Raw genomic sequence first — 15,345 nt, forward strand, 5'->3', positions numbered from 1 at the left:
GTGCCTGGCCTTTGGCCTAAATTTTATATTCCATTTCATTCCAGAGGGTTGTATTTGTTCAAAGAGTTCAGATTTCTACGACACTCTATTACCATCCATGTTTGGGAGTGACATTTGTATTCACTGTTCTTCCTCTTCTTCTTCTTTTAATACAGTACAGAATTCCGTACCAATGGACTTTCATATATATGCATTAGAGGTTTCATAACTCCCTCCCTTTGTGTTGCTGCAACCGATATATTTAGGGGAAGCCATGTGAAAGAGGTGTTTGTTTTCCGATTGTCCATTGTCAACGATCGTGATTTATACTGAAGAGGATGACATATCTAGTTTGGCGTTGGAAAAAAATTATCTCGTGTAATAATGCGATAAGTATTGAAAGTGCTCTTGCAAGGTTTTGTCAGTTAGATAAGGTGCTTGGAATCTGTTGTTATAGTGGCTTACTAAAATTTCTTTGTTGCTATTGCAGGACTTTTAGCATCATATGTTTGTATGTACAGTAGAGTATTGTATATTGTTAAGTTTTTACTAATTTAGGAGTTTTGAAATTCACATTACGTATAGCTATGATTTTAGGTGTGAATTAACCTTTACTTGTATCAAAAGTCGGATGATCACTAAAAGCGATCATCATTATTATCAGGTAGACTTTATATAATAGTGAATTAGGAGAAACAAATCCATTTATTTACTGGTACATATATATGAAAAGAAATCTGTACAGAGTGCTTTGGGGAATCTGTGATTCCTCTTTTCAATCTCAGATTAAAAAAGGGGAATTGAACAGACTCCTGACAGCTCTCTGTAGAGATACACGTAATTGTGGATTTGTTTCTCCATTTCAAGATTCATGCTGCTATGAGCATTTTTCAATAGTGAATGAGTGGCTGGAAAATCTTATAGAAAGGCCACAGATGAAGACGTAGACCAGATGGAATTCAAGAAGAAGTGCACAAAACAAAAACACAGATTCACAAACAAAAGATAGACTCCTTTTATGGCTCACCATGCAAAGAGGAAGTTTGATACAGTACTAAAATGATTTTAACAGGTTAAACCCAATGTCGGTTTGCTGCATTCATTTAAAAAAATCACTGAATTGAAGTAATTTTGAATTGGTTACTGGATTAAGCCATGTTTTTTTTTCATGTTCTAAAATAAAACTGAATTAAAGTAAAACCCTTCAGGTCAGTGTTACGAGCATTCACAGTTTTGACTCATTGGCCCAGTTAAACTCTTTAATAATGTTGACAAAACATGCTATGTGATGTTGTGTAGTTCATTTGTATACATTGTTTATTATCTGTTGCTTGAAAATACTAAGCTATGTCTATAGGTTAAGGGCTTGTGATGGTTTTGCAAAGTTCTCAGTCATATCTTGAAAAACATAAAAATCAGTGATACCACTCAATGATATTGTAAGATTAGGAAGCATCTGAGTACAGTGGTATTTTTCCCTTGGGTGGTAGTGCTATCAGTGCACCTCATGCGGTGCACTGTAGGCATTACTTAAGGTTCTTTGCAGCATCCCATCGGCCCCTGGCTGCAACCCCTTTCATTCCTTTGACTGTACCTCCTTTCATATTCTCTTTCATCCATCTTAATTTCCACTCTCTCCCAACAAACCTTTTTATTGTCTGTTTCCACTTCAGCGCTGAATGACCTCATGGGTCCAAGCGCTTGGCCCTTGGCCTAAATTCCATACATTCTGTTCTATTCCGTTCTAAAGATGATGCACAATTGCTTATCTATCATTGCCTTTTTTTTCCCAAATTTGATTTTCAAACGTCTTATTCTTACAAAGGGATGTTTTTTATTTCAACGTATTGCTGAAAATTTCAAGGCAGCAGCTAGACTCCTTTAATAATTATCTTCTCGATGGGAGGCAGTTAATGATGCAGCGAAGAGCCAAAAATATCGGTTCTCTTTATCAAAGTTATTATCTTGACTTAGTGCCCGCCCTGTATCTATGAGAGTTATCCGGCCCTGCTGATAACGTAGATAACAGTGTCTCAGTCCTCTTGTTTGGAACCAGTCTGAGTTAGCACTTGCATGGATTACCTTTGCATATGTTCAAAGTGAGACGAAAGCTTCGTTTTGGTGCCGACACAATTCCGTGCTGGTATGAACTAACATGCCAAAAAATCACTCCTCATGTGGCATTGCCTGCCACTGGAGTACCTGCAAGGACTGATTCCAAACGTGAACATAAGAATCTACACTTTCAAAATGCTTCGCCAAACATACAATGTGGCAGCAACTCCCATCAGGAAGGTTACGTCAGCTGTGTACCGCATTATAGGGACTGGGGATTCCTTTGCTCCAGACCATGTGGTTTTCCCAGAGGAACGTGAGTTACTTTGCTATTAGGAGTCAGGGTTACTGTATAACTTCTTGAACATTTAAATCCTTTCATATCTCTTTTTTTACTTTTAATGACACTTGTCTGATTGGAAGTCCTGAAGATCTCATCAGCTTTTAAAAGGTATCTCAGGTTCTTTGAATTGGAAAGTTTGTTTTCCAGCTAGTCATGTCAGTAAATTTTGTCAAGATACATTCATATTTTGTTTTCTGAATCCAGTGAACTTGATATAGCATCTGTTTTTGTTTCCTATAATGACATGTAATTGCTTTTATAATGTAGACTGTAAATTTGAAACATTGTCATTCTTATAATGTAGAATGTAAATTTGAAGCATCGTCATTTCCTTCTGAAAAGGATTTAAAGATTTGCTACTGAATAGAACTAACTGTTTTGTGTAATTAAGTGATGTTCTAACAACAGTCTTGCAAAACCTCAGATTATTTATTCAAGTATGTCTTGTTTTTTATGATTTGGTTTTAAGATCAATATTACTATTTGCTTGGAGGGTCAGATAACACTATCTTTTTCTAAAGAGAATATTTATTGAAGTACATTATGGCTTTATTTTGTGGTTATATATTTTTGCATACACTATCTTTAGTTTGCTGTAAAACTTTTGCCATTGGAATAAGGATTTGCTCTTCATCTGTGCCCAACCTATTTGCTTTATTGAAGCAAGACTTTTTTCATTTGTTTGTTAAGTTCTTGTATATTAAACTAATGAGACAAACTTTGTTAGATGGCGATGACGTTGGAGAAAGAGGACCAGGCGACGGACGAGAAGCAGGCCAGGAAGAACTCCTTGAAATTAACAGCGACGATGAAAACGACCAGTCGTCATCAACTCACGACAGCGGGACAAATTCCGCTGAGCCTGTCTCCGAGCGTTCTCACACCCTTATGTCAGGCAAGTCTCTTACCAAATATGGTTTGGAATTTTTCATATGTGAATTTTTAATGCCTATGGTATATGGTACAGCTTTGTGTGATTTTGGTTATCATTGCAGTTAAAAGGATATAATTCTATGGGGGTTAGTGCCATCAGTGTACCTCATGCAGTGCACTGTAGGCATTACTTAAGGTTCTTTGTGGCATCCCTTCGCCCCCTAGCTGCAACCCCTTTCATTCCTTTTACTGTACCTCCGTTCATATTCTCTTTCATTAATCTTACGTTCCAACCTTTGCTAACAATTGTTTCAACATTATTTTCAGCGCTGGATGACCTCGTTTCATGACCAATTTTCACTTTTCATACCATTAAATTTTTACTCATTTATTCGTGACTTTTACTTCACTGCAAATATCTAAATGACGCTTATGGGCTGCTTCGTGAGCAAGAGCTATCACAGGTCCCAGCACCTTGTCTTTGGCCTAGATTTTATATTCCAGTTCCGATAGGAAATTATATATTTTAAATATTATTATTACCATAGAAATATTTAGCTGATTCATCTGCATCCTCCTCTATGGAAAATGTTTCTCTTTCACATTAGACTCCAGTACCGAAGGCAGCGGAACTGGCGGGGGTGGAGGCAGCTCGGGCAGTCACGGGTCTGTTCTTCTGCCGTGGGGAGCGCGAAAAGAGAGGTCGCAGTTCCCAGCAACTGTTCACGTTGACACGGACTTAAGACCTGGAGAGTTCGTTATGCGCACCTCTTTGCTGAATACACTGTGATGGCAGAAAGAAAAATTGAAACGGTTATGCAAGAACCTCTTGTAAGTTGTTTAGTTTTGGTGATCTCTCTTGAATCATCAGGGTATGGTGCGCGATTTTCCTTCATGTGTGCAAATTTATATTTGATATCTAAGAATAAGTATATACAGGCAGTCCACGGTTAATGGCGATCCGGTTTTACGTCTAGCGACGAAAATCAGCAATTTTCTGGGCTGAAAATTGCCAATTTCCGCTTATCGGCGCCGATGATTGGGTACTGGCGCTGATACATTCCTAACAGAGGTGCCTAACCGAAAATCGGTGCTTTTCGGTGCTGATAAGCCCTGAAAAAGCGCTGAAATTGCCGATTTTCAGTTAGTGGCGATTTTTGGTTATCATCACGCCCCCAGAATGGAACCCCCACCGATAACCGAGGACTGCCTGTACTGTAATCCACTTGATTTCTTGATGAAGTCTCTTATAAGACACCTGCTAACTAACATTCCTCAAACTGGTCTGAACTGTTAGGGTTCAAACTGGAAGGGGATTTCTTTATGTAAGTTCACTGTATGCTGACTGGTTTATTATATTCTCCTTTATTCAAAATTTCAATAATATGTTAAATTTTCTCGTTTGGCTCAAATTTCAGAAGATTTTTCAGTTTTAGAAATGACTTTCTTTCTGTATATCTCTATCATCGGGAGCTGGTTTGCTTGACCCTAAATGTACAGTTATGCAAATCTTTCTTTCTGTATAGGAACGAAGTCTATCGAAAAGCCTGCAGCGCGGAGAGGACGCTACGTTTGATCAGTTACTCGTAGCCTTCGGTTGTGTGGCAGAGCACTGTCTTCCCTCGTTGCTGCGAACACTCTTTGCTTGGTATGACAGGCAAGGGGTTGAATGGGGCTCCACCGATGCCAAATATAAAGATCCCAGCAAAAGCAAAGGGTGAGTGTACGAGACATCGTCTCGGATCTTTGTAGTTGCTGTGTGTTGCTGTGTAATGTACATTTGTTCGTACACACATACAAACATTTGTTCTTTACATAGGGATTTAGCTCTGTGAAGAACTTCAGGTTTTTATGTTAGGAAAAATACAAATTACTTTTAAAACTTGTTGTTTGATGCCACACAAATACAAACCTTTGTTCTTTACATAGCTAAATCTCTATGTAAAGAACTTAAAGTTTGTATGTTAGGAAAAATACAAATTATTTTTAAAATTTGCTATTTGTTCCTACACAAATACAAACCTTTGTTCTTTACATAGCTAAATCCCTGTGTAAAGAACTTCAGGTTGGTATGTTAGGTAAAATACAAATTAATTGAAAATTTGCTGTTTTAGTCTCAATATGAGTTGATTATTGATGATTGCTGTGAGTTCTCTATGCCCATCAGTAGAAAGTGCATTCAGTGGTATTCTTCATATCCTCCTACTGAAACGCCCACTGTCTTACGCAGGGTTGATGCTGGATCAAACGTAGATCGGGAATCCATCCAGGAACGTCGTGATCTTGCTGTTGAATTCATATTCTGCTTGGTGTTAATTGAAGTTCTCAGGCAGCTTGCAGTTCATCCGGGTCATGACGACCTTGTGAAGCATATTGAAGACATTGCTTTCAAACATTTCAAGTATCGAGAAGGGTAAGTATTACTGGTTTTGCCTCACCATCTTTCCTATCTTTTAAAACTGGTAGAATTGTATTTTAATCCTATTTTAAGTAGCTATATTTATTATGGCAAGTGGGACTGATTGAGAGTAAGAATTGACTCCTAGGCTTAGTTCATATAAAGCACGATATCTTTTTGATCATATTTTCCATTTGATTGCTAAATGCCATTGTATTTTGAGAACAAAAAACTTCATACAGAATTTGGAACTAGTCTTCATGTAAATAAATTTGTTATATAGCCTGATTTTTTTTTTTTTATTTTGACCATTTCATTTGTGTCTACTTTAAAAGCAACTGCTTTATTGTGATGTCTCACAGACTAATGTTTGAGTTAGATTCATCTTGCCTAACTAACTCATTGTCCTGAACTTTGCCTAGCTACAGTTATTATACCTCTTTTAGTAACAACCTTTCAGCCTGTACATACTGGCCTTCTGAAATGTGGGAAAATCTTATGAGTTGCAAAGACCCTATATTATAAATTACTATTGAATATTCAAGATATCCCACAGCCATCAATAATTCTATTTGATTTCTAGCCAAAGCTAGTCTGTACTTTATACCTATATGATTTAAGAGGTTTCTCAGTAAGATATGTCACTTCCAAAAAGATATCCCTGTGAAATAAATCATCCTTATAATAGCTGGTATTCAAAGAATCGTGATAAGATCTATTAATCTGAAGTCTTCTGTATGTCAACAGAAACATGAATAATTTCTTTAATTTGTCAGTTTGAGAGATGTGCAAGTTTTGCTTCTTATATTTAGGGAAGATTAAAATTACCCGTTTTGAAATACAGCACAACATAACTGCCTTGGGACTTTGCTTCCAAATTTTTAGTTTATGAATAGAGCAGTGAACTTCAAACAATTACCTCGTAGAGTTGACAGGATTGACTGCTTATTGTATAGAATGTTAATTCATCTTTGCTGTCAGTAAATCCTTTCATATTCAAGGCTTTTGAGGTTGATACAGAATTATTGCAAACTTTACCCCATTTTATTTTTCAGCGTTCAGAATAATCCAAATGGTGCAAATATCAACACGATAGCCGACTTGTATGCCGAGGTGATTGGCGTCTTGGCGCAGTCACGGTTTCAGTCTGTCCGTCGGCGCTTCATGGCCGAGCTGAAAGAACTCAGGGCCAGAGAGGCATCATCTGTGACGACACAGAGCATCACCTCGCTCTTGATGGGGATGAAGTTCTTCAGAGTCAAGGTAAGTGTGCTGTAGTGTTTTGTATTGTCATATATATTAGGAACAGCCTGAATGTTTATCCCATACAGGCAGTCCCCCGTTATCGGTGGGCTTGGATATTGGCGCTCTGGTTTTCTTGCACTTGTCTAGCGACAGAAATCAGTGATTTTCAGTGCTGATATGCGCTGATTTCCACTTATCGGTGCTGAAAATTGGGTAATGGCGCTGGTGCATACCTAACAGAGGCGCCAATCTCCGGTTATTGGCACCGACAAGCACTGAAAATCTCGGATTTTTGGTTATCGATGATTTTCACTCATTGTCATGCCTTCAGAACAGATCCCCCTCCGATAACCGGGACTCCCTGTACTTGATAAGATGATAGGACTTTTTAAATTGTAGTTTCTCTAGCATCTTTGTTATTCCAATGGCTGAATGTCACCTTTCTCAGAATGACGAAGAAACGAATGACAAAGCATTATGATTTTTCGTACTATTTCAGATGGTTCCAATTGAGGAGTTTGAAGCATCTTTCCAATTCATGCAAGAATGTGCTCAATACTTTTTGGAAGTCCGAGATAAAGACATCAAGCACGCCTTGGCCGGTCTCTTTGTAGAGATATTAGTTCCTGTTGCTGCGGTGAGTAAAGATTCGTAAAAATTGGTCAAATATATAGTACTGGTACATATGCATGTTGTTGTGAGTAGAATATAGTTTTTTTAAGTGTTCATAAAGATTAATTAGGATCAAACGTATTTTACTGGTACATATACATATCTGACGAAAGTTTTTCCAGTGAAACAGTGTGTCTCATTCTCTTTCAGGCTGTCAAACATGAGGTCAACGTTCCTTGCCTTAAGTACTTTGTAGAAATGCTTTACTCCACAACGTTAGATATGGCCACCAAGAACAAGCACAGGCTATCCATCTTTCCACTGGTGACCTGCTTGCTGTGCGTTTCACAGAAGACCTTCTTTCTGAGCAACTGGCATTATTTCCTTGCTATGTGTTTGCAGCATCTCAAGAACAGAGATCCCAAGATGTCACGAGTAGCCTTAGGTAAGCAGTTTGTACTTCGGTTATTCAGTTTTTCAGTGGAGCTGGTTGTCAGTCTCCCCGAGGGTGTTGTGCAGTTGGAACCTTAAAAGTTGTAGTGAAGATGCAGTGCCCACTACTACCCTAAAGCATTTCTTCTTGTATTTAAGTAATTTACTTACATTTTTATCGATGTACTTATTAGTTCGTTAATTTATTTTTTCTTTCCTAATAACTGATCTCTTCTTTATGCATTTCTTGTTACCTTCTTTTACTTCTTTCCAATGAACACCAAAGAACCTTCCAATGAACACCATATTCTTTGGAAGCTTGAAAGTCAAGTCAGTGGCCCCTGGGGGCATGTTCCATATGAATAGGGTTCTTTTTCTGAACAGCATTAATAATAATAATAATAATAATAATAATAATAATAATAATAATAATAGTAATAATAATAATACAGGCAGTCCCTGGTTATCGGCAATCCGGTTTTACAGCGCTTGTCTAGCGATGAAAATCAATGATTTTCGGCGCCGAAAATCACCGATTTCTGCTTATCAGTGCCAATAATCGGGTATTGGCGCCAATACATACCAAACAGAGGTGCCAATCTCCAGTTATCGGTGCCAATAAGCCCCAAAAATCACTGATTATCGCTGATTTTCGGTTATCTGCGATTTTTGCTTAGTCACGCTGTCGGAACAGAACCTCCACCGATAACCAGGGACTTCCTGTAATGATGATAATATTGCAAATGGTGTGTGAAGAAGCAGAAGTCTAGTCTTTGATTTTGAGTTACTGTGCGTAATCTAATAAAGACTCTCATTTCTTTTACAGAGTCTTTATACAGGCTGCTTTGGGTGTACATGATACGCATCAAGTGTGAAAGCAATTCTGCCACACATTCTCGTTTAGCAAGCATCGTCAACTCCCTCTTCCCCAAAGGTTCTAAAGCAGTTGTTCCAAGGGACACCCCACTGAATATCTTTGTGAAGATTATTCAGTTTATTGCACAGGTAAATTGCCTATTTCTTCATTTATTTCAGAGGGAAATGAGTAACTGTTTTGTTCACAACTAAGATTGTGTAGACTGTTCTTTATTTTTTAAAAGTAAAGATTGCATCAGTTATTGCTTAGGGAAATTGCAGTTTGTTGAATTAACTGAGTATACAGGTTTGATATTTGTTGATGAATGAAGAGATTCTTACATTATTTTTCGTTTCAGGAGAGGTTAGATTTTGCCATGCGAGAAATAGTATTTGATCTTCTGTCGGTTGGACGCCAGATAAAAATAATTATGACACCAGAGCGCATGTCTATAGGCCTAAGAGCTTTCCTTGTCGTAGCAGACAGTCTTCAGCAGAAAGAGGGTGAACCGCCGATGCCTCGCACTGTTGGTGTCCTCCCCTCTGGTAACACACTTCGAGTGAAGAAGACATTCCTTAACAAGGCAAGTTGAAATCTATAAATGAACTTATTGAAATATTGCAGTATGTACAGTACTTTTTTATGGCATGTACACAGCTTTTGTTTTCAGTATGTTTCATCCTTTTTCGTAACAATTTTTTTATTTTTCTTTCCAGATGCTTACTGAGGATACGGCAAGAAACATTGGCATATCTGCATACTATCCTCTCGTTCGTAGATCTTTTAATGATATCCTCAAAGCTCTCGATAGCCAGTTCGGTAGACCCCTAATGATGACCAACACACAGAATGTTAACAAGGTAATCCAAGGTTCTTTGAACTCTCAGTCATATTGAGCACCTTTCGGATGAAATTTTGTTTGAATTTTTACTGTAATGATATTAATGCCGCTCTTTCTATCCACTTTATGATATCAGGAACCAGACGAGATGATCACTGGAGAGCGAAAACCCAAAATCGACCTCTTCCGAACATGTGTGGCAGCTGTACCTAGACTCATACCAGATGGCATGTCTGGCAGAGATTTAGTCGATTTGCTTGGCCGACTCACGGTTCACATGGACGAGGAACTACGAGCGTTAGCTTTCCAGAGTTTACAGTCTCTTGTGTTGGACTTCCCCGAGTGGCGGCATGATGTAGTATACGGTAAGAAGTCTTTGTTGGATTCGAGAAACTTTCAAAGAGAGTTCGTGTGCGTTTTGCCTGCGTATCACCTAACCTAAATGGACTTTATTGTAGTGTATTGTACTTATTAGCTGCTATGTTATAATTATTTTTTGCTGTGTTACCATCGTAGATATAATTCACTTTATTAAATGAATATCTTCCCTGTATTTTGGGGGGAAGGAAGCTAGTGCTGTTAGTGCACCTCACATGGTGCACTGTAGGCATTATTTAAGGTTCTTTGCAGCATTCCTTTGGCCCCTAGCTGCAACCCTTTCCCTTCCTTTTACTGCACCTCCATTCATATTCTCTTCCATCTTACTTTCCACCCTCTCCTAACAATTAATTCATAATGCAACTGTGAGGTTTTCCTCCTGTTACACTTTTAGAACCTTTTAACTCACAATTTCCCTTTCAGCACTGAATGACCTCATAGGTCCCAGCACCTACCCTCTTGGCCTGAATTCTCCATTCCATTTCCAATCCCAGAAGTGCAAGCGCTGTGATAAGTACTGTATCTGTTCCTTCGCAGGATTCATCCAGTTCCTTGTGAAGGAAGTGGGAGACACATCGCCTCAGTTGTTGGACAACGGCATACGAATGCTCCTCCAACTCATCACGGCTTGGAAGAACGCCCTGACCAACACAACCACGAGCAATAACGCCAACAAGCGCGACCCTGGTGTCGGAGACCTCCATCATCTACACCTGCACCAGGTGAGTGATGACCTGTGAGAATTGATTTATGATGATGGTAAAAATGAAGTGAATTGAGGTATGTGTATGTTTAACATGGCTCAAGAGATTTGATTTTATTATGGTAATGACTTTGCATATTGAAGTTAGATGGAATTGCTGTCTGAAGCTTTGAAAGATGAGTTCCCATAAAGATCAGTTAGGCTAAAACACTCATTGATGAACACCCTATTAATAATAGATACTCTTTGAAAAACTTCTACTTCTTCTTTTTCTTCCAACAAGTGAAATTATGCAACTTAAAGGGCTGGTTAGAAGAGTTTGGTCCTATAATTTTTATGGTGACACTGAAAATTTGAGTTTTTCGAGTGGGAGAGGCCATGTTTGGTAGGAATAAATATTTTACCATAAGATATGTCCATGATTCCAACACCAGGAGATTTGCACCATTATTGTACGTTCCAAAGTGCAGACCTTTCTGTCCTCTGTTGCATTGTACTCCCTTGTACAACACATTGTTGACTATCCTAATGGTCCTTTGTAGTTTAGATGTCCTTTTTTCTTCAAGCAAACCATGCTCCAGTCCTCCTCTTTCCATTGACAATAAATCCTACATGTGAGCTGTACAAGAGTATAGAAGTCTCATTTAACTATAGTATTACTACATATGCCTATCCTCTACTTATGCAGCGTGGCGACCATAGTGACGTCCTACACTTGGCTGAAGGTTTTGCCCTGGTTCTGCTGTGCAGCTGTCGTCAGGCACCGAGGAGAGTGGCTGTGGCCATACTGCGAGAAGTAAAACTGCTCGCTAAGGCTCTGGGAGAAGACAGCCCCATTAGTGAGCCTGTTATAGATGTCATGGATAGGTAATAAATCTTTCTTAACAGTCTTGCCATAAAAAAGCTTATAAATTACTTCTCTATCCTTTTCAGAACCCTGGTGGGGTTAATGGTTATCAGCAAGGTGAAATTTTCAATTCATCCTTTTTAACCAAGTCAAAACTATCTTGCTTTCTTATTTGTTTCTCGTTTCGTTGTCCATTTGATCTTTATATGCTTAGAGGGTGTTGGTCATTCATGGATTGCAATAATAATATGAAATTCATGAAATGCGTCAGTTTATACTATCAGCATTCTCAGGGTTCCTCTTTAATGGTTTTACAGAGGTAACATTACATTGAATATTCCAAATTTGTGGTTCACACAAAATTGGAAAACCAATTGTAAATTACCTAGCATAAGAAATAAGACAAGTTTTCATACTTCAAAGGTGCTTTTTTTTCCATTTTGAATCTCATTATTGTAGCACTTTCAAACGTCCTACTTAATCTGTGACAGGTGGTGCGGACGTATTGTGGAGAGCGTGATGTCATTACTTCCTCCTGGTGAGAGATCGGCTGTGACAGCCACTACGAATATAGATTTGCAGTGGTTAGCTGACAGAAGTTCATCAGTGTGGACTGGAGGTGAGATACTGTTTGATGCTAGAACTTTTGAATAATGAGAGGTTTTTCTATTTGGCAGTTGTTAATGCTTATTGATGTAATTGTTTCTTTTTTGTATGTAAAGTATTTGCGGTATTCTTAGAAAGGTTCTCTACCCTATTTTGTAGTTCACTGCATAGCATTTGTTAATGCATTTTTAGGAATTATGTTGGTAAATAATTTTACTCACAGTTGTTGGTTATACAGTAGTGTACATTCAGTAGTGTACATTTAGATTGTTTTAATTTAGCAATGGCCCCTGTGGGCTTGTTCCATATGAATAGGGTTCATCTTCTGAATAATGATAGTAATAATAATAATAATATACCATATATATAGAAGTATATATACAGTGTAACATAAATTGAGAGGGACTAGATCAGGAAAAATGATTAAGGTCAAACAAAGTAAAGGATATTTAAATGAAAAATTAAGGAAATGAGGCAAAACTCTGACCAAGGTAAACTGAATATAACATGCAAGTGATAAAATCACTAACATTTACAATGCCTCTTACTCAGGGTTCATCGAGGACAGCAGCATCAAAAGTGGAAGCGTGCAACACTTGGCATGTGAAGATGTGTGGGCTCTAGTCCTCTGTGGCTTTGTCTTGCACGGCCGCGTCTTCTCCTCTTGCCCGCAAGCCATCAGTCATGCCTGGCCCATTGTGTACACTCGTGCCAATTCCCTTTATTCCATCGTTGATCCTACGTAAGTATTTTGTTCGATGTTTTGTCTTCTCCTCTTGCTTGCGAGCCATCAGTAATGCCTGGCCCGTTGGGTACACTTGTGCCAATTCCCTTTATTCCATCGTTGATCCTACGTAAGTATTTTGTTTGACGTTTCATGTGCTTTTGTGTAAAATTATGAGAAAGCCTTGATTATGACATATTTTAGGCCTTAAGTCATTGGTGTTCAGATGTTTTTAGATTTACCCAAGAACTACTGGAAAGTATCAAGAAGAAATTACTATTATAAGAAAGTGATGTCATATAAAAGATTAAAGCTTTGAGCATGCCTCATAAGTAAAAGCGCAGTACAACCAAATCATCAGTTCCTCATTTTATGTGTGCAGACATCCTTTTGTTGGTTGTATATGACAGTCTATTTGCACGTTGTTGGTTGTATACTACAGTCTATTTGTACAAATATCTAATCTAGGGTGTATCATTTGCAACTCTTGAAAAAACTTGGAGGACAAGAACAAAGAAGTTAGGAAAGATGTAATTTTTAAACCTGTGTCCTTATCTTTAGAGTTGGGAAAAATTGACTAAATATACTACTCGTGATCCGTTATGTTATTGTTTAACTATAAGTGACTATTTTTTACAGTACTCAGTAAATGCATATTCTGTCATTAAAGTTACATTTTGTGAATTATGAGAAATGTGTTACTTTTTGTTCATCGAATACCCTTTGAAGCCTTATGTTGAGATTTTGTTATAGTTATAGTTACATTGACCTTCCTTTTCAGACCACCCAACGATAATAGAGCTTCACTCTTGCGCAGTGCCACTCAAGTCAAGAAACCTATTAGTGAGAGGGACATCTACATGAATCTCTGGCGCAATTATGTTGTTCTTGCTTGTCGCGTTGTGCCTGCGGTTACGAAAACGCCCATTATTAGATGTGCTTCACCTGATATTAGTTTAGGGTGAGTTATGTTTTAGAAAATAATCTTGAAATATGGTCATGGTTACGATTCAGTTTTATCTAAAGCTCCGTTGGTAATAGGGACATTATTTGGAATTATGGTTTCTAGAGTTGATAAGTCTTGACACATGGGATTATAGAACTGAAAACTCTTACAATGCAGAATCTAGATATTAATTTATTAATTCATCTTTTTATCTAACTTTTTTTCTAATAACTGATCTGTTCTTTCTGTATTTCCTATTAATGTCTCTTCTTTAACTTCTTTCAAATGAACAGCATACTCTTAGGAAGCTCGAATTTTAAGTCAGTGGCCCCTGTATGCTTGTTCCATGTGAATAGGGGTTTACTTGAAGAATAATAATAATAATAATAATAATAATAATAATAATAATAATAATAATAATAATAATAATAATAATAATAATAATAATAATAATAATAATATCTCCTTTATGTCATATTGTGATTGGCATCAGATATTTGCTGTTGGGGTTGAGTCAGATTTTAGTCCTCTGCAAGAGAAAAGACTGTACGTAAGAAATAAAATTATGACATTTTTATTGTGAAGAAGGTTATCAAGGATACATTAGTCAAGGAACAATGAAGTTTTCTATTCATTTCTGTCTTGTAGTTGCAGTTATCCTGTTTTCCAACTCCTGGTCTTCAAATTGCCTTAAATAATACTTTGTGTATATTTTTCCCCTTCAGATCTTCTCCAGACAGTGGTGTTAGCGGAGAGAGGAGTGGCGAGCGTCCCAATCCCGGATATTCAGTCTCGCCGCTCTGCTTATACAAACTTCTGGTCCCCCTCCTTCGTTACGATAGCACCGACATGCGTGAAGCTGTGACTCTTGCTCTGGGTAAAATCAATCACTTTGCACTGAGGTGAGTGTTGTTTTAATTTAAATATATATATTTTTTCTCATGAGTAAAATGTCCTTGAATATATGATGACAATCCCTTGTAAAGGTACTGTGCACAGGTATTGTGCTGTGAGTAATGGAGGTTATTTAGTAAGATATTATCAAACATTGCGCTACAGATGTTCAATAATATCAAATTCACTCAGCCTCAGAATAAGCACTGAAGGGGAATTTATAAGTGGTCTATCACCAAGTGGACTTGAAACACTAATGGTTGGGGAACAACACTACCCATAAAAAGTTGTTGTTTCGCTGGTATTCAGTTGTTTGAGTCCACCTGGTGATGGATCAGTTATCACCTATAAATTCTCTTCTGGCGTTTGTTCCGAGGTTGAGTCAATTTGATATTAAACAATATTTGTAGCTTAATGTTTGCGATTAGAAAAAAAGTCAGGGTGTTTGTGAGAAAAGTAAGTAAGATATGTGGAAAAAACCACAAATTGGAAAGCAACTATATTGAAAACCACTGATGCGCCAAAACTGTGTGTGGTTTTGAATACATGTATTTTTTCTCCGATTTGTGGCCTTTTTCAAGTTTCAAAGTTTGATGCTGATCTGTTATCATCA

At 37.7% G+C, this 15,345-nt stretch overlaps 1 protein-coding gene across 1 annotated transcript in view; it reads left to right on the forward strand.

The window, feature by feature from the left end:
- Positions 1-15,345, forward strand: part of fry (Protein furry) — a 73,256-nt gene that overhangs the window by 14,316 nt on the left and 43,595 nt on the right. Inside the window, 18 exon segments of the mRNA XM_067101169.1 lie at positions 3,105-3,272; positions 3,859-4,017; positions 4,020-4,081; positions 4,777-4,967; positions 5,481-5,663; positions 6,704-6,911; positions 7,393-7,530; positions 7,716-7,950; positions 8,764-8,942; positions 9,152-9,376; positions 9,510-9,653; positions 9,771-9,999; positions 10,550-10,734; positions 11,404-11,582; positions 12,054-12,181; positions 12,721-12,910; positions 13,674-13,853; positions 14,564-14,740. Coding sequence (XP_066957270.1) covers positions 3,105-3,272; positions 3,859-4,017; positions 4,020-4,081; positions 4,777-4,967; positions 5,481-5,663; positions 6,704-6,911; positions 7,393-7,530; positions 7,716-7,950; positions 8,764-8,942; positions 9,152-9,376; positions 9,510-9,653; positions 9,771-9,999; positions 10,550-10,734; positions 11,404-11,582; positions 12,054-12,181; positions 12,721-12,910; positions 13,674-13,853; positions 14,564-14,740 — 3,160 coding nt within the window.

Source organism: Macrobrachium rosenbergii, chromosome 56, assembly GCF_040412425.1.
Source record: "Macrobrachium rosenbergii isolate ZJJX-2024 chromosome 56, ASM4041242v1, whole genome shotgun sequence".
NCBI lineage: Eukaryota > Metazoa > Arthropoda > Malacostraca > Decapoda > Palaemonidae > Macrobrachium > Macrobrachium rosenbergii.